Below are 17,565 nucleotides of genomic sequence, written 5' to 3'. Positions count from 1 at the left end.
TCGGCTTGTAAATGCCGAGCTGCAAAGCCAGCAGTGGAGTTTAACAGATCAAACCATTTGCAGTGCACGTGGTGATGTTCTAAAAGGAGGCAGGAGGGTGTGTATGACACAGAGCTGCAAGTCTCTGATCTCTAAGTGTCCACGAGAGATTGTTTAAGAAAGGGTTAGATCTCAAGGTGGTTCAAGGAGTACAAAGCAAAATAAGGCTAAGAAGAATAAATCAGGGTAAAGAACAGAACCAACAAATAGTTTTTAACTGTTCTATGTCTTGCTTTGCCTTTTTTTTTTTTTTTAAACGATAAGAAGTAAATTCACACATCACACACAAAACAGGTTCACCACATTGCTGCCAGCAAAGAGAAAGCTCAAATCAAGGCAGAGATGGCTGGGGAATTCATCAGCACCTCGCTCAGGGCAGAAATTGTTCCTTCCACAGGTGATTTTCAACCTCTTAGTTCAGTGTCCTCCAACAAACACAAGACCTTTGCAGAAAGCCTGTTAAGCTGCAATAAGTAATGCATTTCTGGAAGAGGTCAGTAACTGGGATTCTTTAGTCTTGGTGCTGCAAAATTTTTAAAAGTTCCAATAATCACATTTGCACCTACAGAAACAGTTTTCTCCTTTCTCTGGAAATTAATTTGTTTTTCCTACACAGATGGGATCTAGAGCTCTCACTGTATGGCAAACACACCCTTTCTTTGCTGGTTTATTCTTAAAGACTTTCATACTAATGATCATCCTTTCATGCCAAGAAATCTGGTGCATCTTAGCCTTCTTTTCACATGAAGTAAAACACTACTTTTTCAGTGGGGCTTTTTTCTGCTGCAAAAGAATTAGTATTTTGATATGAAAGGCATTATATCTCTTTCCTGCTGAGGCAACAGCTGATATTCAATTTTATCTCCCAAGTATCCAACTATGCCTAAAGCACACCAGGATCTTCACCAACATCCAAGAATGGTGACAGATGATACTTCACCAGAGTTTTCTTGAATGAAAAGCATTTAACAGCATTGTAAGCACAGGGTGGATAAATTAAGAACAGCTTTAGATTCTGTTTTCCAGGAGGAGCCCATTAATAACTTCCCTACAATTAAGCAGGCACGAGAAAGATGAACAGAAGAGAGTTAACAATGAATGTGACTCATCTTTTCCTGCTAAGACTTTGAGCTCAGGCACAAGCAAAAAAAAAAAAAAAAAAAGTGTAATTTTGAATTGTAATGTCACATGAGCATCAGCAGCAAGCAACCTGCATGGAAATTTGTACATTAAAAAGGAACAAAAATAATGAAAAGCTGCCAGGTTTGCTTTCTAATGTCACACATCCTGTGGTCACCCACTGCAAGAACACTTCCAGTTAGCAAAGGCACTGGGATGTGTTCTGAGAATTTGATGTTCTTTTCTGAGCATCAACAGTCCTAAATTAATTTCTGTGCAGTTGCCTTAAACCTTCATAATAATTCTAACTAGAAACTGAAAAGACTTGCATGTATATCAGGTATTTAGTCAAGATCTTTATGCATCAGCAGCAACCGCATACTTAGATATCTATTCATTAAAAACAAGTCCAAGCAAATTCATCTCATGCCAATCTCTCTGCCAGTCTTAAATGAAATTCAGGTCAGAACAAAACAAAAACTCTTGCAGTTTACTTTTGCATTGGGAAGAAAAACAATTAAAAAAAACCCTACAGAGACAAACCCCACAAACGATTCACCACCAATCACTGAAGAAATTCCTAAAGCTCAGCTCAACAATGTGACTGGAAAGACATTATGATTTCCCAGGTTACAAATAAGGCAAAGTTTAAAACAGTACTCGCTGCTCATCTTACACAGGAGCCAAAAGATATAAAAAGCTGGGAAAAATATAGGTTGTGAATGCACCATTAGTTTATGAACTTGTCTCGTATCCCAGCTGGAGCCCTGTATTCTTCCTGGATATGTTTATTTACACCCTGTTGACTAATATAAACGTGGGAAACAAGGAAAGCACCTGCTGGAAGTCTGGCACTGGATGCAATGCTGAGAACTGGATCCCCTATATAAAGTACACTTCTTGGAGAAATGGTTTCATTTTCCAGCCTATTTTGGAAATTAAGCAGAAGGAGAGGGAAGTATTTCCTTTTGAGAGAACTCTTGGGTTTCACACACTGCCAATGTCTCTGACACAATGGCTTTGTCTTCAATCTCCCTCATTTGCCTCAAAGATACTAAACTAGATGGAAAGAAGAGAAAGGGGAGTTAAAGCTCCTGGTGAGAGTGAGTGTTTGTAATCTCTTTGCCTCCCCCTTCCTCACCACACACCCACCCAATGATTAAAGCTGAGTTAAAGCCCCTGCTACTGGACTGGACTGAACTAGAGAATTAAACAGAGCAGCAAGGAGCTCAGGTAATTACCAAGCAGCCCCAAGGAAGGGAGTGTTACATCCCCTGCACCACTGGGACTGCAGAGAAAGGAAGGAGGAAGTGGCTTTTTCAGACACCCTACAATCACAAAGCCATTCTCCCTCACTCTGAAATTTCAGAGGCAGCATGACCCTCCTAAGCAGTTTGAGTGCACACACCCCTCCTGTTCTGTGCTGGTGGAGAGCTCAGAGCAGCAACATCACTACGTGTTTTATCAAATCTGTGCTTAACTTCTCCCAGTGCTGCTCATGGAGGGTCTGAACACTGAAGGAACTCCTGTAAACTGGGAAAAAACAGGGAAGGAGGGAACAGGCAGCTCCAGGGAACCCTCACTGTCACAGCACTGCTGACACTGGGGGAGCAGCAGCCAGGGACTGACCCTGCCCTAAAGTGGGAACTTTAGGACCTTGATTAATGTGCAGAACTCAGGCAGAGGAAGTCAAATGCACCCAGATTGGCACAAGCCTGATAAATTCAGACAGGAACTTTCATGCCTTCCAGCTACGTATTAATGCATCCTGGAAAAAAACTTTGCAACAGTAAAATCCAAACTGCACATATTCCACAGCTGAGCTTAGCTCCTCAATGGTTTCCAGGGAGGGAGGGGACTCAGTTTTCCAGCCCCCCTGATGGCAATGGAGGATATCTGCAGTGCAACATCTGCTTTTCATATCAACACCTCCAATCTCCTCAGTGAAATGTGGGGACTTGAGCACCACCACAGAAACAGGAGTTATATTACCCAAGGATGGCAAGGATGTGATGTCAGTTTTAATTAGTACATTTGGCATGAATATCTCATGGCACAGAACTATCTGTGCATCAGGCATGAAAATATATTTTTTTTAAATGAACAAACCAACAAATGAGAACTTTAAAGAATATTTTTCATATCCACAACCTCTCTTCGTGATGTCTTTATATGAAGTGAAAAACTTAAGAGTTGGTGACCATCCCAAATAATTACATTGAAGACAATCATCTTCTCATTCTAAGAACACACTCTAGAGCACATGTGGAACATACTTTCATACCTACACTGCACTTCTTTTATTCAAGGAAACCAATGGAGAGCCCAATGTGACATTTCTAGGACCAACTCCAGCCCAAGATCAGTCCCAGCTGTAAAATAGAAATGTTTTTATTTCTTATTACTTCTAAGCCTAGAAAGTTCTTTCCCCTAATAGGACTTCCTGTTGTTTAATAATTAACTGAAACTATTCTGGACTCAGCTCCAGTAATAAATACTGAGAAAGGCAAAATACCTGTAAAGCTTTTCCTTGATGAGTCTGCCTTAGAACTGTAAATCTGTAATTTTCACGGCGTATTTAACACTGGAGAAGCCTAAAGATTCATTTAAACATATAATTATTTATCATATTTTTCACACTCGAGCATCTCAGCTCCAATAACTTGACGTGGGGTTTTGTTTAGGTTTATTTAGTGCCTGTGTATATGTTGTTTTACGTTGTTTTGTGGTTTGGGTTTTTATTGTTTATTCCAGTGTCTGGTTTTAGGAACAGACTCAGATCACCAGAGCAGTTTTCACCGGGTACCTGGTGAGTTAATAAACAGATGGTGCAATTACAGTGACAAGCATCACACCAGAAAAGACCCAGAGAAAGAACAGTAAACAACTCTGACAAAGAACCCACCTCTCCCTCTGGTGTCACTCAAGGCTCCTCGTGTGACTGAGAAAAGCCTGATAAAAGATGAGCTGTCCCAAACATCACAAGGCTGACAGAAAGCCACTCAGACAAGAGACAAGATTACTTGTCAACCAAACCCTTCGAAAATCAGCTAAGACAAAACTGAAGAGAAGTAGAACACCCCCTTAGGGGTCTGCAGAGGGGCTCTGTTGAGCACTCCCACCCCTGGAGTAGCAGATCAGATCCCTGGAAAACACCAGGAGCCTTAAAAGTATTTGCATCAGGTAGCAACAAAATAAATTTGAGGGACTTCCTGAAAAGTGAAAGTCTCAGAAAAGTCAGCTCAGAAAAAATACATTATAGACACTGTAATATTCCCTATTTATCAGCTCTTCACCCATTCCCATCATATATTTAGGAGTTAATTTAAGCATCCAGAGTATCTGAAAGGGATCAGGGGGAAAACCAACTGCAAACAATCCTACACACACACACACACACACACACACACACACACACAGAGTTCAGGATGTTATCCACAACCTTCATAATGTGACAAGTGTCCTGGAAGGACACTGGCATTAACACAGACCTTAAATGATAAGATTTGAGCCAATTTCCAGTGTTTTAAACAACCTTTACAGAAGCACAACCTCCATTTAGCTCAGAAAACAATAACTGCCACACAGCTTTTACTTAAAAGACAACTCCAGACAAGAAACACCCTGTTCAGGTGAAAGCAGCGCAGCAAGACACAGAATCTCTGGGCTTGGGTGTTTTTTTTAACTGCCCTGTACAAAATGGTATTAAATTACTATATATGCAACAGTGAGAGATGAGAAACAGAGAAGAGCTATTTCCACTGGAGCACCAAAGGATGGTAAAGTGGACAGATGGAAATTATAGGTTTCTCTGGCCTGGCTATTATGATTCAAGAGTGCCAAGAGAAGAATAAATGTATTGTCATTTATGCAACAGTCAGAAGACAGACAAGCATTAGCACACAGAGTAAAGAGCTGTCTGCATTTTCACAGTACTACAGATGTACTCCTGCCACTACATATACTGCAATAAATTGAAACTAATGTTCTTTTGTATAAGATTTCCAGTGTTATTAGTGAAGATGCCCACAGACAAGCAAGGTGCTGTGTGTTTAATTTCATTCATCATTTCTTTTGCTGAAACAGGTATTTATTGCCCAATTTAGGGTGCAGAAGGACGTGCATTTCAAAGCAAAATCTCTATTTCAGTGTCTACCAAATGTTAACATTCAATATTGAGAAATGTAAATTACTTTTCATTTTCAATACTCCAATAAAATACCTTATGCACAGGGAAGCAAGCAAGGTTTTACATTATAAAGATATATAGATACACTTTTAGATCTTAACCTTTGTTGAAGAAATCCTCTATGATTTTATGTTCATCTGATGGAGGGAAGCAGAGCATTAGCTTGGATTTAGCAGGTTTAGGAACAAGACTATTAATTGAGCAAAACTTCAATTACAGACTAATTTAATGTATGCTCAAGTACATTATTGCAATTCAATAAACACCCCTTCAGAATTAAACAATTCCAATTTGCTTTCAATTCAGCCTGTGCACACACATTACAAATTCCCTATTATTCCCATTAAAATGAGCCAGCCTGGCTGGAAGCACCCAGAGTGTCACAGGGCTGCACCACACTGACCTCCAGTGAGCCACTTCACCTTCCCTGCCTCCTAACCAGGAATGAGGAGCAGGAGTGCACCTTTCCATAATATCATTCTCCTGAGGTTTCTTGGATGTGCCTGAGCAATCCAGCAATGAATCTACCAACATCTGTCCTGGTGGACATCCAACCATTCATGGGTTTGACTTATTCTGTTGTTTTTTCCCTGCTTTTAACAACAAACATGGAAGTGGCAGACACCTCCTCCAGACCCTGAGCTCAGCTCAGCTGGTTAAAGCCTGGTGCTCACAACACCACAGCTGTGGGTTTGATCCCTGTATGGGCCATTCACGTGATCCTTGTGGGTCCCTTCCAACTCAGAATATTCTGTGAACTTGGAATATTCTGCTACCTGGTTGCTCTGGAAAACTGCCTTCCCTCTCTTTAGCTATGATCCCATCCTAGCTCTGCCACTCCTGGCAACTCCATCCCATTTTGTAATGAATTAATTCCTCCAGATTTGAACAAGATGTGAGATCACCAAGTGGGAATTAAAAGCACTTGGCATCCAAAAGGAGCATTTTCTTCATGATCTGTGGAGTCTGAACATCTGCACCACACCACACTCCAAGGCATTATAAAGGCATCAGCACACTGATCATCAAAGGACACAGTCAGCTGGCAGAAAGCAGCACAGTGGACAACTTGATCTCATTTCTACAGCTTCCTCCATTTCCAAGGAAAGTGAAACATTTAGAGCAATAAAATTATACTCTGTGAGGAGACCCACAATTCAAATTCCTCCTACCTCACATCACCCCCACTCCAAACACAAAGTACCTCAGGAACCACTCAGCCCCTTTCTGATTTCCCCACTAAAAGTCACTGATGCAGCATCTCCGTGCTGCAGCTCAGGGTAAGTTTTAAAAATAAATAAATAAAAAAGCAGAACAGTGAACAGCACTTTAGCACAGGCCTCAAGAAGGTGAGATTAAGACACACTTTGCACATGTCAGGCACAAGTTCAGCTCCTGAATCACAGTAATTAACAGGGCTAAAATCCAAGCATCCCTCAAGAACTACTGATGCCTCTACTCCGTATTTCAGGACGTCAGCAGAATCAATCCCAGTATTTATTCCCAGCAGTCCCAAGCAGTCTCTCCTGACATGCAATGCTCCATCACAAGGTTATTAATGCCTAACAAAATATTGTAAAGTAAAGCAAATGAAGCTGACTGACAAAAGTCTCCACAGCCACCACACATTACTACAAAAGCTTACAAAGAGGGGCTGTGTCTGAAGTTTAGACTCAAATACCCGTTTTAAGTTACCGATTTAAACCCACGTCCCTTTGACCCTTTTTTTTCTTCTTTTAATGAGAACGAAACAAGAAGGTCCAACAGAATGTCAATTTTTATATAGAGGAAACACTCCCCTTGCATGAAGTCTCTGCTTGAAAGCCACCTACCTTTCACAATTAGCTCTGCATAGTTGGACACCCCGGACCCGCCGTCGGAGCGGATGACACAGCGGTACTTGCTGATGCTGCGCTGGGAGGTGTCGGCCACGCTCACGGTGGCCGAGAAACGCCGGTGGTTGACCACTCGAGTGACCATCAGGGCTGTGTCCCTTCCATTCCACTGCTGCCAAGGGCAGAGAGAAATAACCCAAGTTAGGAAAACACGCAGATTAGGCATTTATGCATCCCTGTGTCGTTCGGTCCTTGCGGTGCTTGACGTCGCGCAGACCTTCGCGTTCCCGCTGACAGGAGGGATTTTATGCAGGCAGAGTTTTTCAGGAGAAGGCTGACAGCAACACCCTGGAGAAATGCACAGGGTCCTGAATGTTCTCACTCATAGGTGAGGGTGGGGAGGCCCTGGCACAGGTTGCCCAGAGAAGCTGTGGCTGCCTCCCATCCCTGGGAGTGTCCAAGGCCAGGCTGGAAGGGGCTTGGAGCAATCTGGGCTAATGGAAGGTGTCCCTGCCATTTGGGATGATCTCTAAGACCTTTTCCAATGCAGATCATTCTATGATTCTATGATATATTTAAGTTTTCACTTCTGTGTAATTTTTGAAACATTTTTGGGCATTTGATGAGTTCAAGGGATATGAAGATGGTGAAGGGTCTAGAGGGAAAACCATATGGTCATTTTGTTTGTTCATCCTGGAGGAGACTGAGGTCAGACCTCATCAGGGTCTGCAGCTTCCTCCCAAGGACAGCTCCAATCTCTGCTCCCTGTGAGCAGTGACAGGAGCCAGGGAACGGCTGGAGCTGTGTCAGGGCAGGGTCAGGTTGGATCTCAGCAAAAGGTTCTTCCCCCAGAGGGTGGTTGGGCACTGACCAGGCTCCCCAGGGCAGTGGGCACAGCACCAAGGCTGCCAGAGCTCCAGGAGGGTTTGGACAACGCTCTGAGGGACAGGGGGGGATTGTTGGGGTGCCTGTGCAGGGCCAGGAGCTGCACTGGATGATCCCTGTGGGTGTCTTCCAGCTCAGGATATTCTGTGACTCTGTGATTAATGACTCCAAAGGCTGGAGAGTGACAGCTCTGACTGTGCAATTCCACACAGTGTAATTAGAGGCCCAGCTTGGATATGAAAACACAACAACTGAAGGCTTTGTGTACACCTGGGAAAACACTACAAACAAACAGATTCTACAAACGTGGCATTTTTAGATGTGAAACTTTGATTCTGGACCAATTTAAATAAATTGGTTGGATGAGCAGACACCCTCATATGTCCAATATTCCTCAATAAACCTCTCTACCAATGCCAGACTACACTTTTCCAACTGGAAAAGGGACAGATGAAGAATTAGCTAGGAATACTTCTCCACAGCATAAATATGTCAACGTGCTTATTCACCTAGTTTATTGGGAATTTCAAAGGAAAGCACATTGCTGTTTTGCTGGTTTCCAGTAATGAGGTTTTGGGGATGTTTCCAAGGTTATTTTCATTAAATGTTTCAGTTTTCGAGAATGGAAAACAGGTTTCCATTAACAACAATAATGATTTCTTTCCAAAACTCTGCTTCTCAAAGGGAAAGATTTATACTGTTCCAGGTCAGAACTGTTTTTACACACATCTAATCATAACTGAGGAAAGGTTTCACTGAAAGAACTAAAAAAAAAAAAAAAAAAAAAAAAAAAAAAGATGAATAATAAGCCAAAAATGTGACTGCATGAATGCTAGAAGTACAAAACAGGTAAAGAAATTTCAGCTAAAAATGTGATTTTTAGTAGAACAGCTGTGATGAGAGCACAGTTGCTGACTATAATATCATTTTTTCATAATGCCAACTACATTTCCCACCAACTTAAGCCTTTTCCCCTGTACTGATTTTAATTTTTGTGATTAGGTAAACCAATTCCTCTGTTTAAACTAAATTTGAAAATGCTATTTTTAGAATTTATTAAAATGTCTGAAGTCAATTATAAGGTTTGACAAAATCTGTTAACTATTTGACAGCAAAGGCCCTTCCTCTCTGCCTCAGATGTTACAAACATGAGGTGATCAGACCCTCAGGCACATCTGCCCAAGCTGAGAATAAAACCTCTTAACTGGCTTAAGTGTTCTGAGAGTTTCTGTTGGCCCAACATACAGCCAGAGAATCCTCTTGACTTGTTTGGTACATGAAGCATTTAAGAATTCAACTATTTTAAAAACTTCTGGAATGGTAATGCTGGGAGTCCCCATATCAGAGCACTTCCAAGGGCAGGAGAAACATCCTTTTGTTGATGTATGTTCAGGTTGGTGTCTGTTCCATCTCTAACTCTGGAAATGGATTCTCAAGGGTGTTACTGCACCCACATGAAGAGCAGGACCCAGACTTTCAAGTCCAACCAGTAGGTTGAAAATAAGACACCCAGAGGGGGAATGTTTTGGTCTTTTAGCGGGTGACTAAAATAATCTGCTGTTAACAAAGCCAAGGGAAACTGGGAGCAAGAAACACAGTGGGTACAAACTCGGATTGCCTGTCTTCACTATCCAGGTAAGTCACCCCAGACCTCAAGGCAGGTTTTCCTCTTACCATATTGTCACTGAGTCCAGGCTAAGAACCCTTCTGCAGGGTGAGAGGAAAGCTGATTGCATAACAAGAAGAGAAGAGCTGTTCAACTTGTTCTGTCTCCTCTGCTTTATGACTGAGTGTTTACAGGTACGTGGGCATTTATTTGAAACCAGAATTTTGCTGTCCTGGCCATTTTTTCCATTTTCAGTATCATGACTCTGCACTTTGTCACCTTAAACTCTCACCCAGAAAGTATTTAAGGCAGTTCTCAAAGGGTCTCAATGGAAAGACGTTGCCCCACCACCCAGTCTTCCTCTACCTATTCATTTTACTTGCAAAATCAAGGAAACCAAACCAAACCAAAGAGGAAAAAAACACTCCAAAAGAGGTCACTGCTTTACCTGGAGCCAGAGCTTGTCGTGCTGGGACCATTTCCCCCCAGCAATGCACTGGAACGTCGCGTTCTGTCCCACGTTCACCTCCACGTTCTGGAGCCGCAGGAAATGAGGGGCTTTTCCTGACAAAAGAGGCAAAGTATTGCAAGGGTAGAGCAAGGCAGTGACTGTGTTACACCACCCCAGAGGGAAACACTCAGCAAGGCATCAGGGCTGTCCTTGACAACGTGTCTTTGCAAAATCAATCTGTCCTTCAGTGTTTAACTACTCCCTGCAGAGAGAGGTGGGTGATGGATCTGAGGGAGGATGGCCTGAGGGATCTTAAGAGAGCCCTGGCACATCTAAAAAACACAGATTTGGATCAAATCACAAGTTCATGGTCATTGGTACAATTTCTTATTGCTTGCTATAAAGAGTGATTGAGTCATTTCTTTTCTTCAGAAAGCTGTGTTTCTAAAAAGGTCAAAGAAAAATCAAATGCTTCTGTGCTTGTCAAGTGTGACTGACCCAAACCACATTTTCACAGGGGTCTTTCATCCTTTTTATTTTATTGACTATCAAATACGTCCTAGACCTTTAGAATAATGTATCATTAATATCAAATCAGATATGAAATGAAATATTCATATAACTGACAGCATTGTGTCACTGGTTTAGCTGAAGATCACTGATATCAGTGTTCTGCTGTTACTAAATTCAGCATTAGTTCAAAATTAAACCAGAGATATTAAAATGCAGACATGCAATTTGTTCACAAAGGACCTAGATCAGAAGATTATCTTTTTGACTAAATACCAGACTGTAATTGAAATTACAAAATCATAAACAAGATTACAGCAGTGACTCTGACACCTTTAAGCGACCATAGCTCTTGCCAGGCTTCAGAAGGTTTGTGCACCACTGGAAAACTTTTAGTAGGACACACTGAATAGCCTTGCAAGCCTATAAAGGTCAGAGTTTTTCAACTTCATCTCTACATTTTGTAGTATGATTAGACACTGATGAAATCAATAATTTCACAGGATATTCCAACCTGTCTCCTGCTGGAATCAAAGAGCTTGAAAAAAATGTGGCCATCTGTGGCTGTGCATGAGGCTTGACATACAAATGTGTGTACTACAGACAGAGAGAACATGTGTCTATACATCATGTCAAATATTTTTATCTACCTCTGTGTCCCCTTCACCACACACTCGGTTTGCTGACAGCTCCTGAAGGACAGTGACTCTCTACCATCCTGCTTTCTCAGCATCAGGAATATGCATCAAGTTTTACAGGGAAACTACCCCTGGGTGACAGTCAGAACGTTCTACAGGGTATTCTCAGGCTAATTTTAGGAATTTCTGCCCACAGTCTGCAGTGGGCAGCTCCAAATACATGGGTGCAGTCACACCAATCCCAAAATTCTGGTCCTGAGGTCTGCCCAGCTTCTGGAGCATGGGGCTGTCCTGTGATGGCAGGGGCTCATGCACAGGGTCAACGAGCTTTTAGTATCATGAAAATGGATATTCCAGTGCATCCCTTCACAGGAGAAAGGGGGGGGGGGGGGAGGTAACAGCAGCCATATATTTATTTTTCCCCATTACTGTGTCATTAGGGGCATTTCCCTGTTTTTGCTGATACCTTGGTTTGGGGGCTGTACTGTCACCTGGGAAGGTAAAGCAGAGATGAAGAAATAAGAGCAATGATTTCAGTAACCTCCAGGGTCATCGGAAGCTTCGTGGTCCCTGTGTTTGGATTTATAACAACTGTAAAATGAGCCTGAGGGCAAAGCCTGTACAAGGGACTGGGTGACATTTACCCTGGTGACTGTCACTGCTGAACAACTAAAGCAACACTGGGAATACAACAGGAGAAGCATTTACAGGGACTGCAGAGAACTTGCAGCTTGTAATGACCTCTGTGTGCTGCAGGTTGCAAATGGATTAAAACAAACAAACAAAACAACCCTGTTTGAATAAATTTTTGCAAAAAAAAATGCCCTTATTTTTGAAGAAGGACCTGAATATACTTGGAGAAATGGATTGTTCAAAATCAGTTTACTTAATGAAGTGTAACACAGCATCCTGTCTAACTTTTTAAAATCCCCTCATTTTCTTGCTGAGGCTTTGCCCCACGGTTTGTTCAGTGGCCTCTTTCCCAGTGAAGGGACCAGCCATCACCCAGCAGGCTGTGAAGGCACACACACCATTTGGGGATTTGTCTGGATGTTGCCAGTTATCAGCAACATCTGGTTAATACAGACTGTAAGTATTTCTTAATGAAGTAAATGCACCCAAAAGCCTGAGCAACGAGCACATGGTAAACACAAATATAATTTACTTAAACAGCAATTAACCACCCTGCAGTTATCAGAAATGTCCTGTTAAACTTGAGCAGAACCATGTTTGTCACATTGAATGGCAGCTGTTCTTTGACATTCTGATTGCAGGAAAACCAGTTGATTTCACTCCATCAACATGTTTTTTTTTTGTGAGCAGCTGTCACTGGTTTTCTGAAACCATGAGCCAGTGAGAGGGGCTGTAAATAAAACATCTTTACAATAAACTGTAGATTATATACATAATATAGGCAAAGTCCTCAAGCCACACTGTAGGTGCATAAAGAAACCAAACAAGTTCAGATTCAAAGACAGGGGCTCAAGACTTCTTTGAATGTAACAAATAACTAAATAAATTTAAACTTGTTGTTGCAGCTGCAATAGAAGAAACACAGCACCAACATTTATGAACAACTTAATGAACCTGCATTAGTTTCTACTTCTGTGCAAGTCCACTCTCTGAATAAGATTTATTTTAATATCTTTACAGGGAGTGCTAAGTGGGTTTAACATTTGTTGAGAGCCCTTTGGGACAGGAAACACTGAAACAATCTGGTGGTTCTTTTCTTAAGTCAACCACAGAGGTCATTATGAGAACCTTTTTTTAGGTTGTTTTCTACAGCAATGTGATTAAAAAATAATAAAACCACCAGTTTCATGTGTTCATAACAAGACAGGAAGAGAGAATTCCACAGAAGTCCTGGCTCTAGCTGGAGACTGAGAGACTTTAGCACAGCTGGCTTAGTTGGGTAATTACGCAAGTCTGAGTGTCTTTAGGGGTCTTGGAGGGGATAGAAGACATTTTAGTGCTGACCCAGTGGAGTAAATCACTCCTTCAGACTGCAAAGCCTGGCATATAACACATCAGTACAGTCAGAAAAACAAGGAGTGCTCACTGCAGGGATGGGCGAGAACTCTGACTTCATCCACTGCGATGTACCCGGGGTGTCCTTTCAGAGACACCGACTCAAAGATCACCTGAAACGCAAAAGAAAGGAAAAAAGTTCTTAAAAAGAACACCTCCATTAGTCATTTCATCATATTCTGCTCTTATTCCAGTGTCTGAGTCATTCAAGGCATTTAATCATTAATAACAAAGGGATAATACCAGGGCAGTTCAGTCTGTACGTACAATGCAAATCTGTTTGGTGTGGAAAACAAAAATGTAGAGCAACACTCATTAGGATTAGAGGTAACTGTGTGTGTCTCTGATTTGGAAAAGCAAAAGGTACCCTGTGTATATACACACACCTATATTCACTTTAAGCACCAGACTTAGAACATTAGTGAATAATCACTTGACATCTTGCTCTTGGAAAATTGGAGAAAGCTGTACATGAACAGAATTCTCTTACTGAGTCAGTCACTGTGCCTGGATTCTCTTGGGGAAAATCTTGATTGGACATGCAGGCCCTTGTAGGATTAGAAAGCAAATTATGAGCAAAGGATGACACTGGATTCCAGTTACTGGACTGAAATAAGATTCTCCCAGATATAATAAGTTGTTTCTGCCTTTCCCTGGACTGAATATCATGATCTCAGAAGGAATATTCTTAAAAACCACATGTAGCATTTCACTACATTAATGGTACACTAACTAGCATTTTTTTTACTATTTACATATCTGGATAATGAAGGCATTCCACTAATTTGGGTCTGAAAAGACAGATATTCAATCACAGATGAACAAAAATATCATTCTGCCCTACGGGTTTGTGGTTTTTACCTGGAAAGCTGCCCTGAAGTATCCTGTTACTAAAAATATACAGGAGTGCAGGGAAAAAAACACAACAAAACAACCAAGCTAAATAACTGATAAAGAGATCATTAAAACTAATTTAACTGCTGAACTCCTCCGGGGAGGCAGTGGAGGGGAAGGTGCTGATCTCACTCTGGTGACCAGTGACAGGACACAGGGAAATGGAACAAAGCTGAGTCAGGGCAAGGTCAGGCTGGACATCAGGAAAAGGTCCTTCTCTGGGAGGGAGGTCTGTCCCTGGAACAGGCTCCCCAGGGAAGTGGTCACAGCACCAAGCCTGTCAGAGCTCATGGAGCATCTAAGGACACTCTCAGGTTGGGTTTTTGGTAGTCCTGCAAGGAGCAGGGAGTTGGACTCCCATGATCCTTATGGATCCCATCCAATTTGGATCATGCTATGACTCTGCAAGGAATGGGAAGCTTAGAAATGTTACACTGCAACAGAAAAAAGAAAATTGCAGGCTGATTATTTAGCATCTTGTTGATGCTACCTCTCAAATTAGTGATTCTCTTCCCCAAGGAATGAATCCTTTACCATGTTAAAAACCTGAATGGCTGGAGATGTAATGGATTCTGTCCCTGCATTTGAAAGGGATATCCCCAGTTTCATTCCACCTTACTGAAGCAATGTTCACACTGTACTGAACTGCTCATTTTTGCACAAGTATAAGGTTTTCAAGGGCAGAGTTAATTAACACATTCAGCTGGCACAGCTACTGCCATTACAGCAGTGTTCTAGTGCAGCTCCTTGTTCCAGAGGAGAAAGGGTTTCAGTAATTTGTAACTTCCAAAATTCACTACCAGAACACAAAGTTAAATACTTTAAGCCAGTCTTCAACACTTATTTCCATTTTAAATAAAAGATGGCATTTCCAGTCTGTCACTGTTCAGCTGCTTCTTCATGTCCTTAATCAGAAGATTTAACACAGTAAGAGGTTCAACTGTTGAAATGCTGCTCACTGCAAGCCCTGGCTCTGAATACAGACCACTGTGTCCTTCCTAAGTGCAGAACTGCTGTTACTAATTTCCAGAGCATAATTCCTATTCATATTTTCATGACTAAGATCTGCTCCCCTGATTCAAACACAGCCAGATGTGAGATCTCCTGAAATACATTCAGGATTAAAAACAAACAAACAAACAAACACACAATATGATAAAAACAGGTAGAACACAAAAATGAACTGGCAAAGATACAAAGCAAGAAAAGTTCAAATGTTAACAATCTGTAGAAACAAAGTTCTGCTCCAGAGGAGACTGGACAACAAGGAGACTGGTTGTCCCAGGAGCACTGGGAAGCAGCAAGTCTCTGGAAGATATAATCTATCAACAAGTGTTTTGTGTTATCAAGGTCCCTGATAGGCTTTTTAGGGACCATATAAAATAACAGTGTAAAACAGGAGCCCTTAGTATGGAAATCATAATTACTTTAGAAATTAAATGTCATTCCTGATAAAAATTACACTCACTGGGAAGGTCACACGAGGTACTGCTGCAACTCCCTTCAGGCTTGAATTAAAGGGCAACATTAGAGCTACAAAATCTTATTTTAGTTTTGCTTTTGTGAGAAGCCAAAGCCACAATAAACTGATTTTCAACTTCCTGCAAGCCAAGAACTTGGGGAAGAAAACTACTTGAAGGCATTGGCATCAGCTATTAGTGTGTGGCAAGAGTAGGCACTGATACACAGAGAACTGGTTAATTCCAAATATGTACAGGGTCTTTAATACAGCACAATGTAATTCAATCCAGTAACAACAGTCAGCCTCTAAAAAAATCCATGTACACAGGTGCAAAATCCACTGAGGAGAGGATTGCTCTGAATTTGAGCAATATTGTTTGACTATTTTATTCTCTGTTCTGTGTTACACTCAGATATTCTTATTATTTCCCAGTTCAAACTTCCACACTCTTGTTTTTTTTCTATGTTTTGCAGCATCTCTATCAAAGTGAGAAGCCTGGAAGCATCCAGGCATTCCTAAAAACAGGGAACTGAGACCCAACATGAGGAAAAGGCAGGAATAAACGCTTAGGGGGCCCATTTCTGCAGATTTCACACTGAGTGTCGCTCATGTCCTTTTAAATTCAGTTGGAAATGCAGCAGAATGGTTGAGAAAGACATTCAACAACAGCATTTAAGGAACTTCTCAGAAATTAATAAAGATGACAAAACACCAAGCTTCACTCTTAAAAAAACATCCTTAAATGCTCCTGAGAACTGCAAATCCAAAGCCATTTCATGTTTCCTCACCAATAAACAGCCCCACATTTCAGGGCTGTGATTTACCCACAATGTCTGTGTTAGCAGCTCATCTGGTGTGGTACAACAGTTTTCTCCAGGCCTGGATCAATAACACTCCTTGCTATACATCACAAAAACACCTTCCTGCCAGGCTCTAGTGCTGCCCTTGGTGCATTCTGGGACTGAGTTCATCCTCGTGGTGAGCAGTAATTCAAGATTACAAGTATTACCTTTCTCCGGGAACTATTAACGGCTTTTTCTCGTTCCACTAAAACCATTTGCAGGCTGGGAATCCAAGTGCAAGTAACTCTAGGGTAGGCATGATAAATCTCCACCAGCCCTACATTTCTGTCTCAGTAGAGTGTTTTTTGCAGCCAGATGACTCCTGTGACCCCTGCAAAGAACTGCCAGACCTAAAACGTGACCTCTGGCAAATGCCTTGGATAGGTTTTCCATCAGTCACATCTCCAAGCTCCAAGTGCTCATCAAAGCCCCAGAACCAGGGCAGAGAGCTCCAGGTTTGTTTTTTTCCTCACAATTCAGGATGGTGAGGTTTCCGTGCATTAAGAGTATAATCCACATTTTGCCTGATGCACACTTCAACATTTAGGATAAATGCTGGTTTTTCCCACGTTACCCAGTGCTTTCGAAACACAGAACATGCTCTCAGGCCTCTTGCAGACAAAGAGTTCTCTAGGACTGCAATTTTCATTTGAGGCTGACAGATAAATGGCAAATGTGAGGCTGGGGAGGCCCTGGCACAGGTTGCCCAGAGAAGCTGTGGCTGCCCCATCCCTGGAAATGTCCAAGCCCAGGTTGGATGGGGCTTGGAGCAACCTGGAATAGTGGAAGGTGTCCCTGCCCATGGCAGGGGGTGGAATGAGATGACTTTTGAGGTCCCTTCCAATGCAAACCATCCTAGGATTTTATTAAATAACACTCCACTGGCACATCCCAGACCCCGAGTGTGAAAGGAGACACTCCTCAGGCAGCAACACAGCCAAGCTTTTGTTGTCCTGCCACCTCTGGACTCCTTTAGCAAGAAGTGCTACTTCAGGCTGCCAAATACTGATAATTTTTCCTCTTCGTTTTTGCAAGCTTAAAGTTCCCTTTTTAATTTATTTTTGTTT

General features: G+C 41.9%; 1 protein-coding gene across 13 annotated transcripts in view; it reads right to left on the bottom strand.

The window, feature by feature from the left end:
- PTPRT (protein tyrosine phosphatase receptor type T) overlaps positions 1–17,565 on the bottom strand; it is a 448,309-nt gene that overhangs the window by 256,160 nt on the left and 174,584 nt on the right. For all 13 annotated transcript variants that reach the window (XM_032704671.1, XM_032704672.1, XM_032704675.1 and 10 more), the window contains exons 4-6: positions 13,332–13,413; positions 10,122–10,237; positions 7,180–7,354 (exon numbers count right to left, since the gene is read on the bottom strand). In XM_032704671.1, coding sequence (XP_032560562.1) covers positions 7,180–7,354; positions 10,122–10,237; positions 13,332–13,413 — 373 coding nt within the window. The remainder of the gene's footprint in view (positions 1–7,179; positions 7,355–10,121; positions 10,238–13,331; positions 13,414–17,565) is intronic.

The sequence above is a fragment of the Chiroxiphia lanceolata genome, chromosome 17, assembly GCF_009829145.1.
Source record: "Chiroxiphia lanceolata isolate bChiLan1 chromosome 17, bChiLan1.pri, whole genome shotgun sequence".
In the NCBI taxonomy this organism is placed as follows: Eukaryota; Metazoa; Chordata; class Aves; order Passeriformes; family Pipridae; genus Chiroxiphia; species Chiroxiphia lanceolata.
The sequence above is the reverse complement of the archived record's forward strand: the minus strand, read 5'-3'. Positions and strand labels throughout refer to the sequence as shown.